Raw genomic sequence first — 19,054 nt, 5'->3', positions numbered from 1 at the left:
CCTATTCCAATCCTTTTTTAATCTCAGGGGTTTTGGTAGTTTTCCAATAAAACATTTTAACTGATGATATTTCCACTCGTCTATTCCAATAAAACTTTCTCCCTTCTTCTCTTTTAATTCTTTAAATGGTCTCAATTCCCCCTCATCCAATACATCTCTCAGTTGGATATCTTCCCTTTTAAACCATCTACCTGATATCTCATCCTTTCCTGGGGGGAAATAATCGGAATTTACGAGAGGCATTAATATAGAATTGAATTCCCATTTCCTATTTTTGTGTAAATTATCCCATTCCCTTAAGACATTTAAGGTGTAAATACTTGTGCTTTCTTTAATTCTTCTAAAATGTGCTGGGACCCATATCATCTTACTCAGACTAATCCCACTCAATTCGTTTTCAATTTGTACCCAACTCTTCCCCTTGTGGTTGAATGTCCAATCATAAATTCTTGCTAAAATTACTGCTTTATAGTATCTCTTGACATCAGGTAATCCCATTCCCCCTTTCTCTTTAGTTCTACTCAATATTTCGTATGCTATTCTTGGTTTTTTATTCCTCCAAATATATCTTATTATCATTTTTTTCATTATCTTAAAAAAGGCCTCTGGGAGTTTAATTGGGACCATTTGGAATCTATACAGTATTTTAGGTATGATTACCATTTTAACTAGGTTTATACGTCCTATCCATGATGGGTTTCCTCCTTCTAATATTTTTAGTTCTTCCTTGGTCTCATTTAATAAAGAAATATAATTTAATCTATACAGCTGTTTATATGAGATAGCCAGTTTTATTCCTAGGTATTTTAAATCTTTTTCTCTCCATGTAAAGGGGAACTCTTTTTGTAGCTTTTCCTTTTCACTCTTTGGTACATTAATGTTCAAGATCTCTGTTTTTGTTGGATTAATTTTTAAATTTGATAAATCGCCATATTCCTTCAAGATCTTTATTATATTAGGTAATGTTATTCGAGGGTTGTCTACATAAAACAATAGGTCGTCCGCGAAGGCCGCAACTTTATGTTCTATATTTCCTATCTGGATTCCCTTTACCGCTCCACTATTTCTTATCGTAGACAGGAGGGGTTCCAATGACAGAACAAACAGCAAGGGGGACAGTGGGCAGCCCTGTCTTGTTCCATTGGACATTCCAATGGATTCCGACCTCTCCCCATTTACCGTGATAATTGCGGTGGGCTCTCTATATAGTTTACCTATCCACTCCCGCATTCTCTCTCCAATCCCCAACACTTCTAAGTTGTCCATCATGAAGGCCCAGTCCACTCTATCGAACGCCTTCTCGGCATCAATCGACAGTAGTACCACCGGGGCCTTCCCTTTTCTACTTTTCTGAATGAGCATCAGAGTTCTCAACCCATTGTCTCTACCCTCTCTCCCTGGGACAAAGCCCACCTGATCTCCGTGAATCCATTCAGGCATTAGATCTTTCAGCCTATTTGCTAGGACCTTTGCGTACAACTTAGTATCGATGTTCAATAGTGAAATTGGTCTATAACTAGAACACTGGGAAGGGTCTTTTCCCTCCTTTTGAATGAGTACAACATGGGCCTGAAGAGATTCTCCTCTACCCTCCATCCCTCCTCCCAGTTCATTCATATACTTCTTCAGCTTAGGTAACAATATTTCACTGTATTTTTTATAGTACTTAACTGTATACCCATCCGGGCCTGGACTTTTTCCACCCCCTGTACTTTTTAATGCTACTTTTATTTCCTCCTGGGAAATTTCCGCATCCAGGGCATTCAATTGTATTTCACTTAACTTTGGTAATCCTGCATTTTTTAAATATATCATCCTTTTTTCATTAATATCCTTTACATTTTCCTTTAAAGGGCCATGGGGGCTAATATTATACAGTTTTCTATAGTATTCCGTGAATACTTTAATAATCCCTTTGGTTGAATAAACCAATTCTCCTTTAGAATTTTTTATCCTTTCTATATAGTTTCTATTTTTCTTTTTATTCAGAGCTCTCATTAAATATTTTCCTGGTCTGTCGCCCCATCTATATCTTTCATTTAGTACTTTGTTATATACTCTTCTCCTCTCTTCGTCCATCAATCTCTCTAATTCATCTTTTTTATCCATTAACTTCTGTCTTATTTCTCTTGTTATTTTCTTCTTTTGTATCTGCTCTAGATCCAGGATTTCTTTTAGGAGCCCACTAACCCTCTCTCTTCTTTCTCTTTTCTTCCTTGCTCCCATCGCAATCAGGATACCTCTTATATATGCCTTGTGACTTTCCCAAACTGTGGCTGTTGATACTTCCTCTGTCTCATTCTCCTTAAAATATAGCTTGATCTCTTCCCCAATCTTCTGAGCTATGTCCTCATCCAAAAGAAGGGCCTCATTTAACCTCCATCCTAAACCTCCCGTCCACCGTCTTCCCCATCCTATTTTCATTGTGACAGGGGCATGATCCGAGAACGTACTCATCTCTATTTCTATTTTAACCAATAGCTCTATGAGTTGATGATTTATCAAAATATAATCCAACCTCGAATATATCTCATGTGCCTTAGAGAAGAAGGTGTAGTCTCTGTCTCTCATATGCATTATTCTCCAAGTGTCCACCAGCTGGTACTCGTGGATCACCTTCTTCAAAGCTCTCAGAGACCCACCCCCCTCTCTCCGCACAGGGGAGGTTGCATCCTTTTGGGGATCCATGCAGAGATTTAAGTCTCCTGCTACTATCAAATGCCCTTTTTTAAAGTCCATCAGTTTTTTCAACAGCCCCTTCAAGTAGATCTCCGGCTTTTTGTTGGGGCAATATATATTGGCTAAAGTACACTCGATTCCCTGTAATTTACCTTTCAAAAATAGGAATCTCCCCTCCGGATCAGTTCTTCTATCCTCCAGCTCGAATCTCATGTTCTTTGCCAACCCTATTGCCACCCCTTTTGCTCTTTTAATTGGGGAGTCAGCATAATACCATGTTGGATAATATTTTGATTTTAATTTCACATTTGACTCTATCTCAAAATGTGTTTCCTGTAAAAATACAACTGACGATGCCCTGTGGTGTAGCTCTTTAAACAACTTAAATCTTTTCCCAGGACAGTTCAACCCATTCACATTATATGTTATAACCTGTATTTCTTCCATCCTTCTTAAATCTGTCTATCTTTCTTCTAATAAACCTCTTTCTATTAGGCCCTTCTATCGTGCAACATTTTAACCCCACCTCCCCTCCCCCCTCATCCTCCCACCCAACCCCCATCTCCCACTCCCCCTCCCTCCCCCCCTCTCTTTTTTTTCCCCTACCCGTTTTTAGGCTTATAAACTGCCTACAAATCATTTGTGGATCTATTTCCACCTTTGATTTAAGACTTAGGGCGTAAGCTCCGCCCATGGACGGCTCTCCTCTCCTCCGACCCCCCCAGATCTCTTCTCTCTAACGTCCAGGCTCAAGAAGAATCTTAACTTCCCTCCCTTCACCAGAATGTTCTGAGGGACCTCAACATCCGGATGGGAGAGATCAGGGGCGAGAGACGGAAGCAGGAGAGAGAGAAAAAAAAAAAAAAAAAAAAAAAAAAACAAACACATAATTTCTACTTAATTCTCCCTCCCTTCCCTCCCCAACCCCAAAATCTCCCTCCCCCTCCCCCCGACCCGCTGCCAGTCCTCTTTCCTCGTAACATCTGTATCTCCTTTATCTTCTTCTTCTTCTTCCCACCCCGCCATCTCAATTCTTTGCAAATCCAGTCTCTCGCAAAAGACCCTTAGTTCCTCCGGAAATCTCAAGTAGGCTGTGACCCCGTTTTTCCAGCCAATCAGAGATGCTGAGATACCCCATCTATACTGCACATTCTGTTTCCTCATTTGCTCCAACAGGGGTCTCAGGGATCTCCTTCTCCATAGGGTCTCTGCTGTTAAGTCTGCATAAATTTGGATAGTCAAATCTCTATACTTAATTAATGATCTTCCTTTGGTCTTCTTCCAAATCTCATTTTTGACCCCAAATTTTTGGAACTGTACAATTATGTCTCTCGGTCTTTCCTTCTCATTAGCCTGTTTGAGCTTTCCTATTCTAAACACTCCGTCTAACTTGATCCCGTCTGTTTCAGGTCTATCTCTTATGGAGTTAAAGATTTTTTTCACTAGTTCATATAGTGTTTCGCCTTTTGCAGTCTCTGGAATTCCTCGTACCCTAAGGTTACACCTTCTTTCTTTATTTTCTTGGGCTTCCATCCTATAGATCAATTTTTTCTGAATGTTTTCCTGTTGGTTTATTTTTTTCCTTAAGTTATCGAAGTTTTGAGCTTGAATTTTAACTTTCTCCTCTGTTTCTTCTATTCTTGAAAGCAGGTGCCCTAGGTCATTGCGAATAGCTGTCATTTCATGTTTTATCATTTTTTCCAGGTTCTGAAACATTTCTATCATCTCCTTCTTGTTTGGTGCTTGTAGTTCCCCATCTGATTTTCTTTTTCCCAAACCGTCCTCTATTTGTTGGCTGCAGCTGCTATTCATGCCCAATGATAACCTCGGACTATTACCTGAACTAATGTCCATTTCCCCTTTTGTGCTTGTGCCCTGGGCCCTTTCTGGCGTAATATTTCCATATGATGTAAATTTCTTTATTGTTCCTGTTTGAGACCCTTTGGGCCCTGCTGCCTTGGGACCCTTATTCTTCATATCCTCTGTGAAATTTCTGTTATTAAAATTTTTTTTTTTTTTTTTTTTTTTTTCCTTCTATATCTTCAAGATGGGATTGTACCTCTCCTTTATAATTTCTGTACCAGACAAACTTGCAATTTTTTATGTTTTATTTTCCTAGGACACCTGAGCCTCCTCTCTTCTTCTCTTCTTACCCCTGGAAATCCTCCCCTCCCCTTTCACCTCCTGGTCTCCTATGTCACTCTGGGATCCACAACACAGCAACACAATAAGTCTCCAGTAGTTCTCACTCACCCTTCCCTTCTCAAGACGGTAGCTCCATGCTTGTACGGGGGGCCATCGCTACTGCTCAATCCTGGGAGGGGGGATTTCTCAGGGTTTCCGATGATGTGTTATTTTTCTTTCCCTCTTCTTTTCCTTTCCTTTTTCCTCTCTTCTTCTTTTCCTCCTTAGGGTTCGTCCCAAGGAGGCAGGATGGGAATCCTGGTATTCCTGGCTCCACCAGGTCCAGGTGCGGACATCCAGATAGGTAGGGGGGTATAGGCAGCAGTGAGCGTCTCCCTATCACATCGGGGAGACAGCCGGCTTCCAATTTCCCACGCCTCTCCTTCCCCCTGTCCGCCTTAGGCCGGCCGGCGTCCCTGCTTCCCAGGGATGCACCGCGGCTGGTCACGTGCCCCGGTCGCGCCTCCTCGTCTCCCGGCAACCAGGCTCAGCGTCCCAGTCTCTCTCCACTACTCTCCGGCTTCAACCGCGCACCGCTGCCCATTGAAGAAAGCCCCCCAGACCGAGGTATTTCTTTGCCAACTAGGGCTCCATACCGCTGGGGGGAATTAAGACCGAATAGAGGGGGGGTCGGTCAGAGAGGGCTCGTGCGAGAGCTCCTAGCTCGAGCTCTCCGCCGCCGCCATCGTCAGGCTCCACCCACCGTCCTCCTGACGCTTTCATCCAGTTTGGAGCAATGTTCTTATCCAGGGAGGGTCTGTGTTGTACCAAATACCTTCCACTTCTTAACAGACTTCACGGTGATTCTAGGCATTGATAAAGCCTTTGAAATTGTTTTGCATCCACCTTCTGACTTGTACATGTCCACAACTTTATCCCGGAGATCTTTTGACAGTTTCTTGCCACCCATAGTTGATCGTTTGCTTCAGTTTCACTACCAGGGACTAAAATACTCCAGGAAAGCTCTTTTCATGCTGATCTAATCAAAATGACCCCAGATTATCACACTTAAAATCAAATGGCTTTGTGTGTCATTGAGAAGGTTTTTAGCTACACCGGAGTTCATTTTTAGGAGGGGGAGTGATCCTTTTTTCCAACTCAGTGACTGTATTTTTTTTTTTTACACCTTGGTGCTATATTTTTCACATGGATGTTATAAGTTGAGTAACTACAGTTGGATAAAACAAAAACTATGTCTTCATTTAAGGCTGCAAAGCAACAAAATGTGATCATTTTATTTTAAAAGTGAAGGCGATTATTTTCTATACCCACTGTACCTGCTCTGGTGCAATGGTTTTTCATAGTGTCCCCGAACCTCCTCTTCTGGGGTCCCACACTAGGACTCTCGCCTCCTCCCTTCCAAATGCCCCCATAGCAAGCTGCTTACTATAGAGGCACACTCATGCAGGCTAGATCTGAGCCAGGTTGTGTGCATCTACTGACACACACAGCAAGGCTTGGCCCCGCTCCCTACTACCTCCTCACAGAATTTGACTGACAGCAGCAGGAGGCAATGTCTCTGCTGCCAAGTCTCCCATGAGGAGAGAGAGAGAGAGAAAGAAAATGGAGAAGAGCTGCTGCAGATGAAGAGAGCGCTGGAATGAGATCGAGCTCATGAAAGGGTTTAAAGGGGGCTGAGGGGACAACTTGAAAGCTACAGATAAATTAGTCTTCCTGGTGTGTAAGGTATCGCAATGGCTCCTTAATAAATCAATTATTTAACAAATTGGAGTTCTGGCCCTTTTTGTGTTTGAATACAATCTTGTACAAGCTGGAAGAGAAGCGCGTTTAGAGATCTATATAAATTTTCGATATATAGTAAATAAATGGAGTCAAATACCCACTAAACAAGTTGCTCTATTCATAACATACCTTATGAATGTTGCTGTGTTGAAACTGAATGCATTGCACAGATGTCTTATGAGCACCAACTGTTTTAATTGGAGAGTTTAACATTCTTAAGTCGTAAAGGTAAATTTTCCCACGAGAAGAGCCAACTGCCAGTGTAGCGCCATCTGGCATAAAGTCTACAGCAGTCAAAGGTGATTCCACTACCACTGTTTGAAGAAGGCTAAATGTAAGAGAACAAAGTTAAAAATAATCATACATTGAAATGAGAGAGACATTACACATGCTCGGTTATCATGTTTGTTATACTCTTCTTTCACAGGTTTGTACATTGCTTTCAGTAAGTAAGGTATGTTTAAGCAATAAAAGGTTAGTCTTCCTGCTGTTAAAATGAACTATACAAAAAAAAAAAAAAAATCATATTCAGAACATTCAAGTTGGAAGGGAAACTTGCAACCAACATACACAACCATGAGTCCTCTCTGGTCACTGCAAAAATCTGCACTTTTTAAAGCTGATCTCCAGGAATGTGACAAACGCAATCACTGCAGCTCTCCCCTCCTTTCAAGAGTAAATCGTCTTGTTAAATGTAGGTAGGGGCATAGATAATGAGAAATACTTAAATTCACTCCTGGCTCTGACAGGTTCCCTCGATTTGTGCAACTGATCTCCCCCACAACATCCTCTTTAAAAAGGAGCATCAGAATGCGGACACAATTATAAAAAAAAAAAAAATTTACAAATAATTTATTACTCTGGGTTTTTCTTTTTAGATTTTGTAAGAATTTTGTTAGTTTTGTGTTCGTGTGCATTAGAAATTAATTTAGAGCATTTTTTTATTGAAAATAGCAGCTTAATAAACATTTGTGCAACTATCAAAATTAGTAGCACCATCTTTTTATTCTACCGGTGTGCCTTCAGAATATGCATGGTTTGGGGGCCCAATGCAAACTCTGAAAACTAAGTGAGAAATAAGAAAGTTAAATATTGCAGAACAGGTCTACCCAACACAGATTAAAAGTGGCGTGTAGGGCCGGGCAGTGAAAAGGTTAATTTGACTACTCTTTTTCTTGAAATTATTGCAGCCTTTTTTTTTTTTTTACAGATAATCACTATAGGCAGTATTCACAAATCTATATACGAGGAGGAAATATAACCTAGAAGGTAATGGTAATGTTGAAGAGAGAAAAAAAATGAATTGGAAAGCTGTAAACTTCACCAATGCGTAGCACAGTAGAGCCTTCTCAAAAAATCTGAATACTTTCTGCTATACAAGTGTGTATGTGAAGATCAAACATCAAAAACATGGAACAGCAAGTAGAAATATAAGTTACAAATTTTCCTTTCAGGTAACAAAACTGTACTTATTGAAAATACATTTTATTTTCTCCCTAGGCATGTGAACCACCTGGATGTGTAAATGCAATGAATAATACTAAACTTCTTGCACATTAAAGTTCTTGCTGAATGATCTTGCCCTTGGAACAGATTTACAAAACTATCCCTACACAGAGGAAGCTAGCCATCTATAAATGTTGGAAGCACTCAGCAAGTTTATAGCAGCCATTAAAGCAGCATGTTCTTTTTAAAACCATAAGTATGTTTTGAATGTACATAAGTGACAGAAAATTAACCTACAAGGCCTTACTGAACAGGTTGAAATCTAATAAACACTGACAAAAAAAAAAAATACACTTTGGTGCACTGTAGTCAAAGTGCAGGTCAGATTTTCAGAGTGCTAGGGTGCGGTGCAACCTATACTAATGAATAGGATGTATTAATGCAATAAACATAAATGCACCAACAGCAGACTGCCCTGCTGTGAATGGGTCTCTTAATGACCTCAGAAGTATCTGAAACTGATGTTAAATACAAGCAGAGTGCACCTAAAAGCAAACTGTACATTTCCATCAATACAAGAACGCCCTGACAGGCCCCAAGTATTCTTCAGTCCTATTTCCCAAAGCATCGAGCCCACTCCTTAAAGTGGACATCAAGATTCTGACATTGCATTTTGGTATGCATCATCTCCCATAGGCTCAAAAGCAGCGTAGGATGCACGTGAAGCATTTTAAAGACCAACTACACTCTGCAAGTAATAGATGATGTCTGCTAACACCACATCTGCTTTACAATCTCATTAACAGATTTTGTGTTTCAAGGCTTACTAGAAAATCACTAAATCTTAAACTTTAAAAAGAAAAACTATGCCATATCTTCAGTGAGCTCATAGTGCAAATTACTATTGTAAAGTTTATAGTTAGTTTTCCTGAGCATTTTGAGTGCATACTATACCATATTTTCATGATTCTGCTTCAAACCCAGATGAAAAAGGTAGTAATGCTAAAAAAAAAAAAAAAAAGGTTTTCCCCCAGCAAGACAATATAATGTGCTAGTATGCATTGCATACTAGTACATTATAAAAAAAACTTAACCTCAAGATGAAGCCCTCCAGAGGCAAGCGCAGTCACTGCTGCAGAGGCTTCCATCTTCACCCAGTCTTCCTTCTGGGTTAGAGGGCTCTGGCTGTCTGACATCACTCCTGCATGAGCGGGAGTCCCAGGCACGGCACAGAGCTCTAAAGGAATGGCACAGGAATGCTGTTCCTTCAGAGCGCATGAGCCAGTAACATCATTGGCTGCTGCACGTTTAGGGGATATCCATTTTACCTACAGGCAAGCTTTATTATAAGCTTACCTGTAGGTAAAAAAAACAAAAACAAAAAAAAATACAAAAAACACAAACATCACAGAAGTTTACTACTACTTTAGGAGACTTCACTGGGGTTGCAGATATTGATATTGGTGCTGATAGTAAGCATTTGTACGAGTATCGGTACTCATGCAAATGCACCAATACTAAAACGGGATTCCCCCACTGACAGCTGAAAAGTAAACTAAAGAATGCTGGCAATTATCCCTCCAGATCGCAGTATTGCCTGCCCCTACACCTCCGGTGAGGCATATACTGGGAGTCAGTGTAAGAATCAGGTAGGTCAGTATAGTAGTCAGGTAGATCAGTTACCTGCATAGTCATAGTGACTACAGCCTGGGTTAACACAGGAGCGGTGCGGGAAACTGCATGCGATTCAGACGGGAATCGCACTACATTCCTGTTCAAATCACGTGCGATTATTTGCAGTGCAATTTGAGCCCATTCATGTTGTATGGGCTCAAATCACACTGCACGAAAAAGAGGTAACCAGTAATTGGTGTAGACGAGTACCTGATAAAAAAGTATCAGTACTGGTACTCGGTCTTAAACTGGTATCAGTACAAAAGATGAACAAACGAAACCAGCACTCCAGTCTTCATACAACCAAGGCGATGCCAGAATGCCAACCGAAAAGGTGCTGCCCTTTTAAGATCGGGAAATCTGACCACTAGTGTCTGTTCTTTTCCACTAGTGGTATCAGTACAACCCTAGCCCTCACTGTATTGTTTTCAAACAGTATGAGGTAATCAGAAGACTAGAAATGAGAATGATGAACAACAAACTACAAATACTAGAAAACAACTACTAATGAGGAAGCATAGTCTGAATAACATTGGGGCAGCATGCAAAAGTGATTGGGTGGTTTTACAGTTAACCAGATCACTTTTACAATAAATGCTCAGAGCCAGCTGAGAAAAACTGGAAAAAGCTCACAGCTGCCACTGCACACGTCCAAGAGAAGCAGTAGTTAACTAAAAAAAAGTTACAACTTTTGTAGTTGGTCAAAATTAATGCATATCTAAAAATTGCAAAAAGACTATATTTTCCCTGCAAAAAAAAAAAAAAAGACACATGGTTATGCAAAATGTGACACCAGTAAATAGACACTGACAGATCTTTTGAGTGTTAAGCCTTTTAAGCAATTATCTATATGGAACCTACATTTTGCTGGACACATCATAACAGATAATTCTTTTGTCTAGTCCAATGGTCACAAGGAGGAGATCATTCACTGGTGAGAAACAGATGCCAGATGCTGGAGCCTTGTGAGCACCCTCAAACATATGGTATGGATTCTGGCTGTGGGCATCCCACAAGGTCACACTGCCAGTGTCAGATACAGCACCAAGCAAAAACTTCTTCACAGAGGAATATTTCAAATGTCGAATGGGCTGTAACACACAAACAAAGTGAAAATGAACTCCACTGAAATACACAGCATAACAAAATATAAAAAGGAAGAGGCACTTTTAGTACCTGGCTGCTTCCATGACCAAAGGGTGTGCTGGATAAATTTGTAGTTACATTATGTAGTATGATTTCTCCACTCATGGAGCCAGATGCAATATAGCTGTCACTACTATTAAATGTAACACAAGTTACTTCATCTTTGTGATCCTGAAAATGAATGAATGACAAAGATCAAAAAAGTACTCTTTGACGATATAAAGATTATGATTAAAATCACCAGGTCATTTAATTTATGGTTTGGGAGGGGTTACCTTTAAGGTTCGATGAAGTCGTTTTAATTTTAAGTCCCAGATGTTAACTGTATTATCAAGACCTCCACTGACTACATACTGTGAGCCTGAGTTCAGATTTACACATGTTTGCTTTTTCTAAAGTAAATAAATAGGAGAAAACAATTGTTAGTAAAAAAAAAAAAAAAAAAAAAAAAAAAACACAATGCTGCTAACTATACAAATAGTAAAGGGAAAAAAAACACAATTGTTATATATATATATATATTGTTATATATTTGTTTTATATATAAATTTTACATACCCACACTGGGTCACCTTGGCCCAACGTAAGAAAGCATATAAAGATACCTGGTCGGCGTATGTGGAAACTGTAAATCACTGCAGTATCCTGTGCTACTACAACAGTGATGGCTGCGATCTTTGTAGTGACTGCTGCCCTTCTGAATATCAATCACAAATTGCCAGTCAGAGAATGTCTTGTATTTTTCTGCAAGTAATGGGCAGTAATATCACAAAAAAAAAAAAATCTTCCACTTTATAACTAATGTCTAATAACATTAATTATGCCTATGCAGTACCCTGAAAGCTTTACCTTTTGAATTGCTAAAAATAGCAGGGAATTTCCTGGCATGTTAGTTTACCTACAGCCTCTTATCTGTATGTTTACCAAGTGAGAGGAACTGCTTCCTCTGGCAGAACTCACAAAACCTGGAGTAAGATTTGGTGATGCCTCTACTGTGCTGGAAGAAGCTGTACATGAGGACCTGCAGAGCAAAGATTTCTCTGCTTAATCATTTCCCTTTGACAGGATGAAGCAAAGCCCAGCGCGCATATGAAAATGGCTGCCTCCACACAGACTGAAAGACTGTAGACAATAGCGATTACTAAAACTCCCTTTTCTGGGCACACCTTCCCTAGTTCAGGTCTTCTGTAAAGTAGAAGTGATAGCCTCCTGCGTTTAGGCTTGTTGCTGAAGATATGTAACTTTTCTGCTTGGCTGGCTAGTTGATATGGCGCCGAAAATCTTGCTGCCCTCACAAGACTGTGGGGCATCCTTGTATATACTAGAAACAGAGGGCACAGCGACTAAGTGCAATAATAAATAACAATTTATTAGGAATACAAAAAAGTATTCTACTCACAAATGCATGAATGCGTTGGCATATAAAAGGATGCAGACAAGAATACCACCAGATCCACGGTACTCAGCCAGAGGTGTGGGAAGCCCACATAGCGTACTAAGGATTACGCGTTTCAAGGGTTGAGCCCTCTTCAATGCCAAAACATCTTTGGCTCTGAAGAGGGCTTCCCACATCACTGGCTGAGTTACGTGGACCTGGAGGCTGTCTCGTCTGCATCCTTTTATATGCCAATTCATGTCAAGCATTTGAGAGTAGAATAATTCCTAATCAATTGTTATTTTGGTAATGAACTAGGTCAGAATGCCCTCTTCTTGTAGTCGCTTCTTTAAAGTAACCTTGATTACATCAACATAGAAAGTGTACGTACAAGTTGCTGACATCTTGGTACAAATTTCCCATAGCTTTGCTTACATTGCAACACCGTTAGTCAAGCTAGCCGATTTAGTGAAGCTGAACGGTTAGATAGAAAATATGATAAAAACAGCACACTTTATATTCAAAGGAAAAATTGAGAAAAAAAGTATGATAACAAAGAAAGCATTACTTACCCCCTCTGCCAGCTCCAAAAGAGGAACTGGTTTAGACTTACAGCTTGAAAAGACTATTTTATCACCACTGCCAGAAGCACTGACCAGGAAGTGATCTGAACTTAAAGTTAAGGACCGTGCAACATGATCTGTGAAATTTGTTACAGACAGTGCGGAGGACAGATGCTAGTATTAACCTGTATTTCTATCAACAAAAGGTCAGTTTTAAGTTCAAGTACAAAGAATGTAAAGCTGATGCCAGAAGAGATAATCTGTAAAATCTCTGAAACCAATAAATAGCATAAAATAGAATTTGCTAACTTATTGCTTCTGCACTTTTGATCTGAAAGTTTCACTTTGATTGGAGTTGAAAGCAAAAATTGCTACAGTGCTGCATCTTCATATATCAGACATGTTCAGAAGATACGTACAAGGTCATTCAAAAATGTAATGAATCACAGGAAAAGCACACAGTACTTCACAAAAGCAAAATCATACAAAAGCATTGACAAATTTGTTGGTACACTTCCAAGAAAAAAAAAAAAAGAATCCACCTCTATTTAAGGGCTCGTTCACACTTGGCTGTTTTACCAACGCTTGCCAAATGCCCCTATAGCGTTTGGCAAGCGTTGGTCCGGCGTCTGCAGAGCGTTTTTTAACGCTCTGCAAACACTCCGCATGTGTGGTTTAGCGGAAGTTGCTAGGTGTTTGCCGAGCGTTAAAAACTCCCCACAAATGCCTATAATGCAGTTTGAATGATGTTACCGTTCCGCAAACGCCCCGTAACTGCGTCGCAACCACAGCCGGCCAGGCGTTTGCGGAGCAGCACCATAGACTAGAATAGGAGGCTTCAACGCCTCCTGACTCGACCAGAGGCGTCCGTTTTGCCGTGACGCAAACGCTCCCGTTAGAACAGAACCATGTGCTGTAATGTGCAGAATTGGCAGAGGCGTTTGGGAAGCGGTAAAAACGCTTCCCAACGCCTCTCTGCCCCCTGCACACAACGCTGGTGTGAGCCTAACAGTTAAAAATACTATGCTTTTGATTCAACTGAATTTTTTTGGTATAATAAAAAAATGACCCTTTTAATATTTTGTTGAACAAACTTTAGAGGCAAATCACTGCAAACAAGCAATTTCTGTAGCTCTCATTAAGACTACTGTACCTGACAACAGTTAGTTTGACCCACTTTTCGTTAGCAAACAGCTCCAACTAGTTCAGATTTGTAGCGTGCCTTCTGCAGTCTGCATGTTTAAACTCTGTCCATAGATGTTCTATAGTATTCAGATTAGGGCACATGAAAGGCCACTTCAAATTAGTCCAATGTTTTGTTCCTAACCATTCTTTGGGTGCTTTTTAGAGGTTTGGGTCATTGACCTGTTGGAAGACCCTTGACCAAGACAGAACTTTCTAACACATTTCGCAAACATTTCAGAATGTCTTGATAGTCTTGAGATTGCACAGTGTCCTGCATAGATTCAAGGCACAACATGCAAGACGTAGCAAAGCAGCCCCAAAACATAACCTAGCTTCCTCAATCTTTCCACAGGTCAGTACAGGGGTTTTTTTATTTTTCACCTGAACATAGAACTGATGGTTACTTGCCAAAAATGTTCAGTTTTGTCTTATTTGTGCAAAGGACATTCTCCCAAAAGCAACATGAATTATTATGCTTTTAAGCAAAATCTCACTCAGGCATTTTTATATTTTCTTTCAACAGTAGCATCCCCCTGGGTCTTCTTCCTATGGGTCCAGAGTACCTCAAAAAAAAAAAAAAAGATGAATGGTAGTGATCAAAGCTGTAGCTATTTTTGTAAGTTTTTCTCAGCTCTTTGTCCACCATTCACATCACTCTTCTGTTCAATCTGGTGTTGATTACACTTCCACAGGCATTTAGTTACATAATCTTTGCACCTATAGCCACTGGAAGTTAAAATTGTTTGGACAGTCCTATATCCTTTATCTTTGACATGCTGGTCTATAAATTTTCCTCACATAATTTTCTCTTCCTTGGTCCATGTACAGTATGGTTCACACAATGATACCAAAACAGCAGAGTGACAACTTTTCTCCATTGAAAAAGACTGACTGATGAATTACAAGGCTGAATGCTGTATGTGGGATTCTAAATACAAAAATGTGAAATATCACTATGATGCAATTACTTAAAATAATTTCTAAGGTTACCAACAAATCTATCCAGACAATTTTAGAATCTTTATAGAATATATTCTTTGCTTTATTCAATGACAAAGAAAAGATAAGCAATTAAGTATACATGTCCAATGCATTTCATCACTTTTCATGAGATAGGAATCATGGTTTCAAATGAATTGTATGGAAAACATTTGTCCACATCTACATAATTGGCATCCACAGAGAACTGTAAAAATGTTTATCCATTACTGGATTACTGTTTGGCAGCACTTTGACTCAACAAGAAATATTCTAAATATAGGCAAAACGTTTTTTTTTTGATAGAAGAAAGGTTATAACCCCTGTCAAATTTTGTTTCACCATCTGTGTTCCATTGCAGAAATTTCCCTTCACTACCTGTCCCATAGCCAAAAAGGAAGAGAGGAAATTCCTGCAAAGTAAGTGAATTCCTTGGGGACCCTCAGGTCACCAGAACTAGTGTCCCCATTGGAAGATTTCCCCTCTATTACTTTTCTGGGGGCAACCCAAAATTTGGGTTATTTTACTGTCACTTTAAAATGATAATGGTAAATAGGACAAACAGAGAGGGTGAATCTCCTTAGTGGGGGCATGGACAGCAATAAAGACCTAATCTCTCTCCCACTTTATAAAAAAAAAAAAAAAATGTGCCTTTAGTTATACTTTAAGTTGTTTTTATAGGAAATATGGCGGTGTATGAGCAGAGGTTTATACACAAACTCTACATGTTGATGTACCAGTGCAGTTGTCTGTACCAGTTACTTATTCCACTAGTAGACAAACTCAAAAAAAACACTGAACATAATGGATAACCATGAAGGACATATTCAGTAAAAGAAGCCACAAGATTTCTTTCAGCACTGTTCATTTTAAAAGGCATACAGCAGGTACAGTCATTTTCTTGTTCACATACCAGTACTTTTGCTGGTCCATGTTGGGCATACAGTCAGGTCCATAAATATTGGGACATCGACACAATTCTAACATTTTTGGCTCTATACACCACCACAATGGATTTGAAATGAAACGAACAAGATGTGCTTTAACTGCAGACTGTCAGCTTTAATTTGAGGATATTTACATCCAAATCAGGTGAAGGGTGTAGGAATTACAACAGTTTGCATATGTGCCTCCCACTGGCAAAGCATCACCAGGGATGAAACCCAGCGTCTGGTGATGTCTATGCGTTCCAGACTTCAGGCTGTAATTGACTGCAAAGGATTTGCAACCAAGTATTAAAAAGTGAAAGTTTGATTTATGATTATTATTCTGTCCCATTACTTTTGGTCCCTTAACAAGTGAGAGGCACATATGCAAACTGTTGTAATTCCTACACCGTTCACCTGATTTGGATGTAAATACCCTCAAATTAAAGCCGACAGTCTGCAGTTAAAAGCACATCTTGTTTGTTTCATTTCAAATCCATTGTGGTGGTGTATAGAGCCAAAAATGTTAGAATTGTGTCGATGTCCCAATATTTAGGGACCTGACTGTATATGCAACAGCAGAGAATATAGAATACAATGAATTGGCTTTGTGGATCAATATGACCGCAATTCATTCTTCTTTGTAATGCCCATGTTGAAGGTTAGGCTTAAAAGAGTTTTAAATTCAGAAACCATCTGACAAGAGCTGAATTTGGGTGGGCGGCCATGTATTGTTGGACGTATAAATTATTTTGGCCCACAATCAATCAATTGATACAAATCTTCAGTGAAAAATAGCGGAAGGGCTAAATGCTAGTGCTAATATCTTGATCCGTACAAACACTATACTAGTAATGGCAGTGATCAAAGACCTATAGCGTGAGTGCAATAGTGTATGGACAATCTAACGCTAGCTGACCCTGATGCTATCTGATGCCACTAGTGGCAGAAATGCAGTGATCAATGAAAAATTCTATATACTGACACTGTACTAATGGCACTGGTTGGGTGATCAAAAGGGTTAATGGGGTGATCAAAGGGTTAAATGTGCTAATCCAACGTGTGTACGTGTGTGTGTGTAAAATGTTGTACTTCTACTCAGTGCCGTGTTCTCTCTTCTCTCCCTGGACCGATGGGGGGGGGGGGGGGGGGGGGGGAATTAAAGATAATTTGCCCAGCAATGCAAAGCTTGCTGTCATGAACCTAACTCATTCGTGAGCTCTCATGAATGAGTTAAGTTTTGACAGCTCAGGATAGTGATCTCTGATTGGCTGGAGCTGGACACATGGTACAGGGTGCTGTGATTGGCCCCATGTATCAAGTGACAGCTGTGGGTCAATCACAACTCACTAGGAAGAGGCGCAGAGCGGTTATGAATGAGAGTGATTCATAACAGCTTTGCATACATTGTGATCATGCGGATCGTATAGCGATCACATGATCAACGGGTCCCATTCACCGGGATCTTCATTCTACTGTGTCAGCTGGACACAACAGTCGAGATGGAAGCGCTGCACACACGCTCGGGCACGCAGCACCCAGTCTACGTCACTTTGCCTGTAGCTGGCACCCGGTCGCAATACATTGCGGGTGGGTAGGAAGCAGTTAAAACAATGTTTCATAATAAAAACAAAAACCCATTTCTATAAAATACAAGTAAAATCGGCTTCATTCAGAAGGGTCACACTTACTGTTGGTTTATAGCGTACTAAAGTAGAGTAATCTCATAACAGATCAGTGACACTCCTCTACAATTAAGCCCAATGTAGGAAAAACATGCCAGAGGGGTGTGGCTGATGGGCTGGGATCTCAGCTGAAGCCTGTCTTTCATTTACCTTTTATTGGAGTTGAAAACAGTGTGCAGCAGTTTCTGCATGCCACATTGTGCTAAAGTAATCAGCACATGTAGAATCAAAAGCAGGACGTATCTAAAGCAGACCATAGATTGTGCGATTTTCTTTCCTACACGGGTTGCAGGAAAGAAAAAATAAATAGCTGAATTCCTCCAGCTACACAGTCAGTGTTGATGGGGAAAATCCCTCTATTGTGTTCTCCCGGCGAGGGAACGTGGGGAGCCGTCCCTTCCAGAACACAATGATTATTGCTAGTGGTCATAGCCACTGGCAATAATACATTAAAAATCCAACATGCTGGGGGTACCCAGGTCAATCAATGGATCAAGTTAGGCACAGTCAGCCTGCCCATAGATGGATCTAATCTTGGCTGGTCCCTGGTGAACCGGCCGAGATTTGATCCATCTATGACTGGCTTAAAACACATTAGCTGTGGGTGAGGCTTGCCCAAGACTCAACGCTTTCCCAGAATCCGTTTGTTACACACATTTTTAGGTTTTCACACAAAACCATCATAAAATTAAAGTGTATGCTGTGACCATAGAACTCCTTTAAAGAAATCTTCCAAAAATGTTAACTTTCTTAAAATACTGTATATATGTAGCTACAAGAACCTACATACACACTACTTCCTAATTTACACAGTGTATAAGGGAAAGTCACAAAAGAAGTTGTGCATCTTTATCACACAGAAGGAACTAGCCATTTGCTTTACTGCAAACCTGAGCTTGTTGTAATTGCAGTGAAAGAAATAAAATAAATCAACCATCACCTTGCCAAACACACCAATTACTTCTCCTATCTTGATGGACTGGCCGATGTTGCTTTCCGATGTTTATTGCACAGTGTGAATAAACCATCAGATACTGATTTGTAATTGTTTTGTTAGGCTGCACTACAGACAAACTAAAAGGAAACAAATGTGTTCGCTGAGCAGAAATGGTCCATTGCACTAATATAAATTGACTCGGTTTCCATCAATGACTCATTAATGCAGGTATCCCACAGCACAGAGAGAAAGTTGTATCCATTTAACAATCTGCCATTCTTTAGTTAATAGTTTGAAACTATAGAGGTCTAGTCTGAGCATTCTAAGCACAATCAGCTGTGCTTTAGCTCATGTTACAGTTCTTCAGCCTTAGCATTTTTCAAGCTACAGCTTGGCAGAATGGATCAATATGTCAAAAGAACACCAGCTACCAACAGGAGCCACATGAAAAAAAAGCAAACAAAAAAAAGGTATTCAAACATTTTGAAAGGGACACCAATACATTCACAAATATTAACCATTAGGTTTCTGAT

At 40.0% G+C, this 19,054-nt stretch overlaps 1 protein-coding gene across 3 annotated transcripts in view; it reads right to left on the bottom strand.

The window, feature by feature from the left end:
- NEDD1 (NEDD1 gamma-tubulin ring complex targeting factor) overlaps positions 1-19,054 on the bottom strand; it is a 101,089-nt gene that overhangs the window by 58,958 nt on the left and 23,077 nt on the right. For 2 of the 3 annotated variants that reach the window (XM_089651924.1, XM_089651934.1), the window contains exons 3-7: positions 12,820-12,914; positions 11,148-11,264; positions 10,903-11,043; positions 10,588-10,817; positions 6,736-6,934 (exon numbers count right to left, since the gene is read on the bottom strand). In XM_089651924.1, coding sequence (XP_089508050.1) covers positions 6,736-6,934; positions 10,588-10,817; positions 10,903-11,043; positions 11,148-11,264; positions 12,820-12,914 — 782 coding nt within the window. Of the gene's footprint in view, positions 1-6,735; positions 6,935-10,587; positions 10,818-10,902; positions 11,044-11,147; positions 11,265-12,819; positions 12,920-19,054 lie in introns of all 3 variants that reach the window. The other variant, XM_089651943.1, reaches the window with a different exon arrangement.

The sequence above is a fragment of the Staurois parvus genome, unplaced genomic scaffold (assembly GCF_062004578.1).
Source record: "Staurois parvus isolate SC_StPar_1 unplaced genomic scaffold, SC_StPar_1.0 ptg000025l, whole genome shotgun sequence".
NCBI classification, from domain to species: Eukaryota; Metazoa; Chordata; class Amphibia; order Anura; family Ranidae; genus Staurois; species Staurois parvus.
This window is presented reverse-complemented; position numbering and strand designations above follow the sequence as displayed.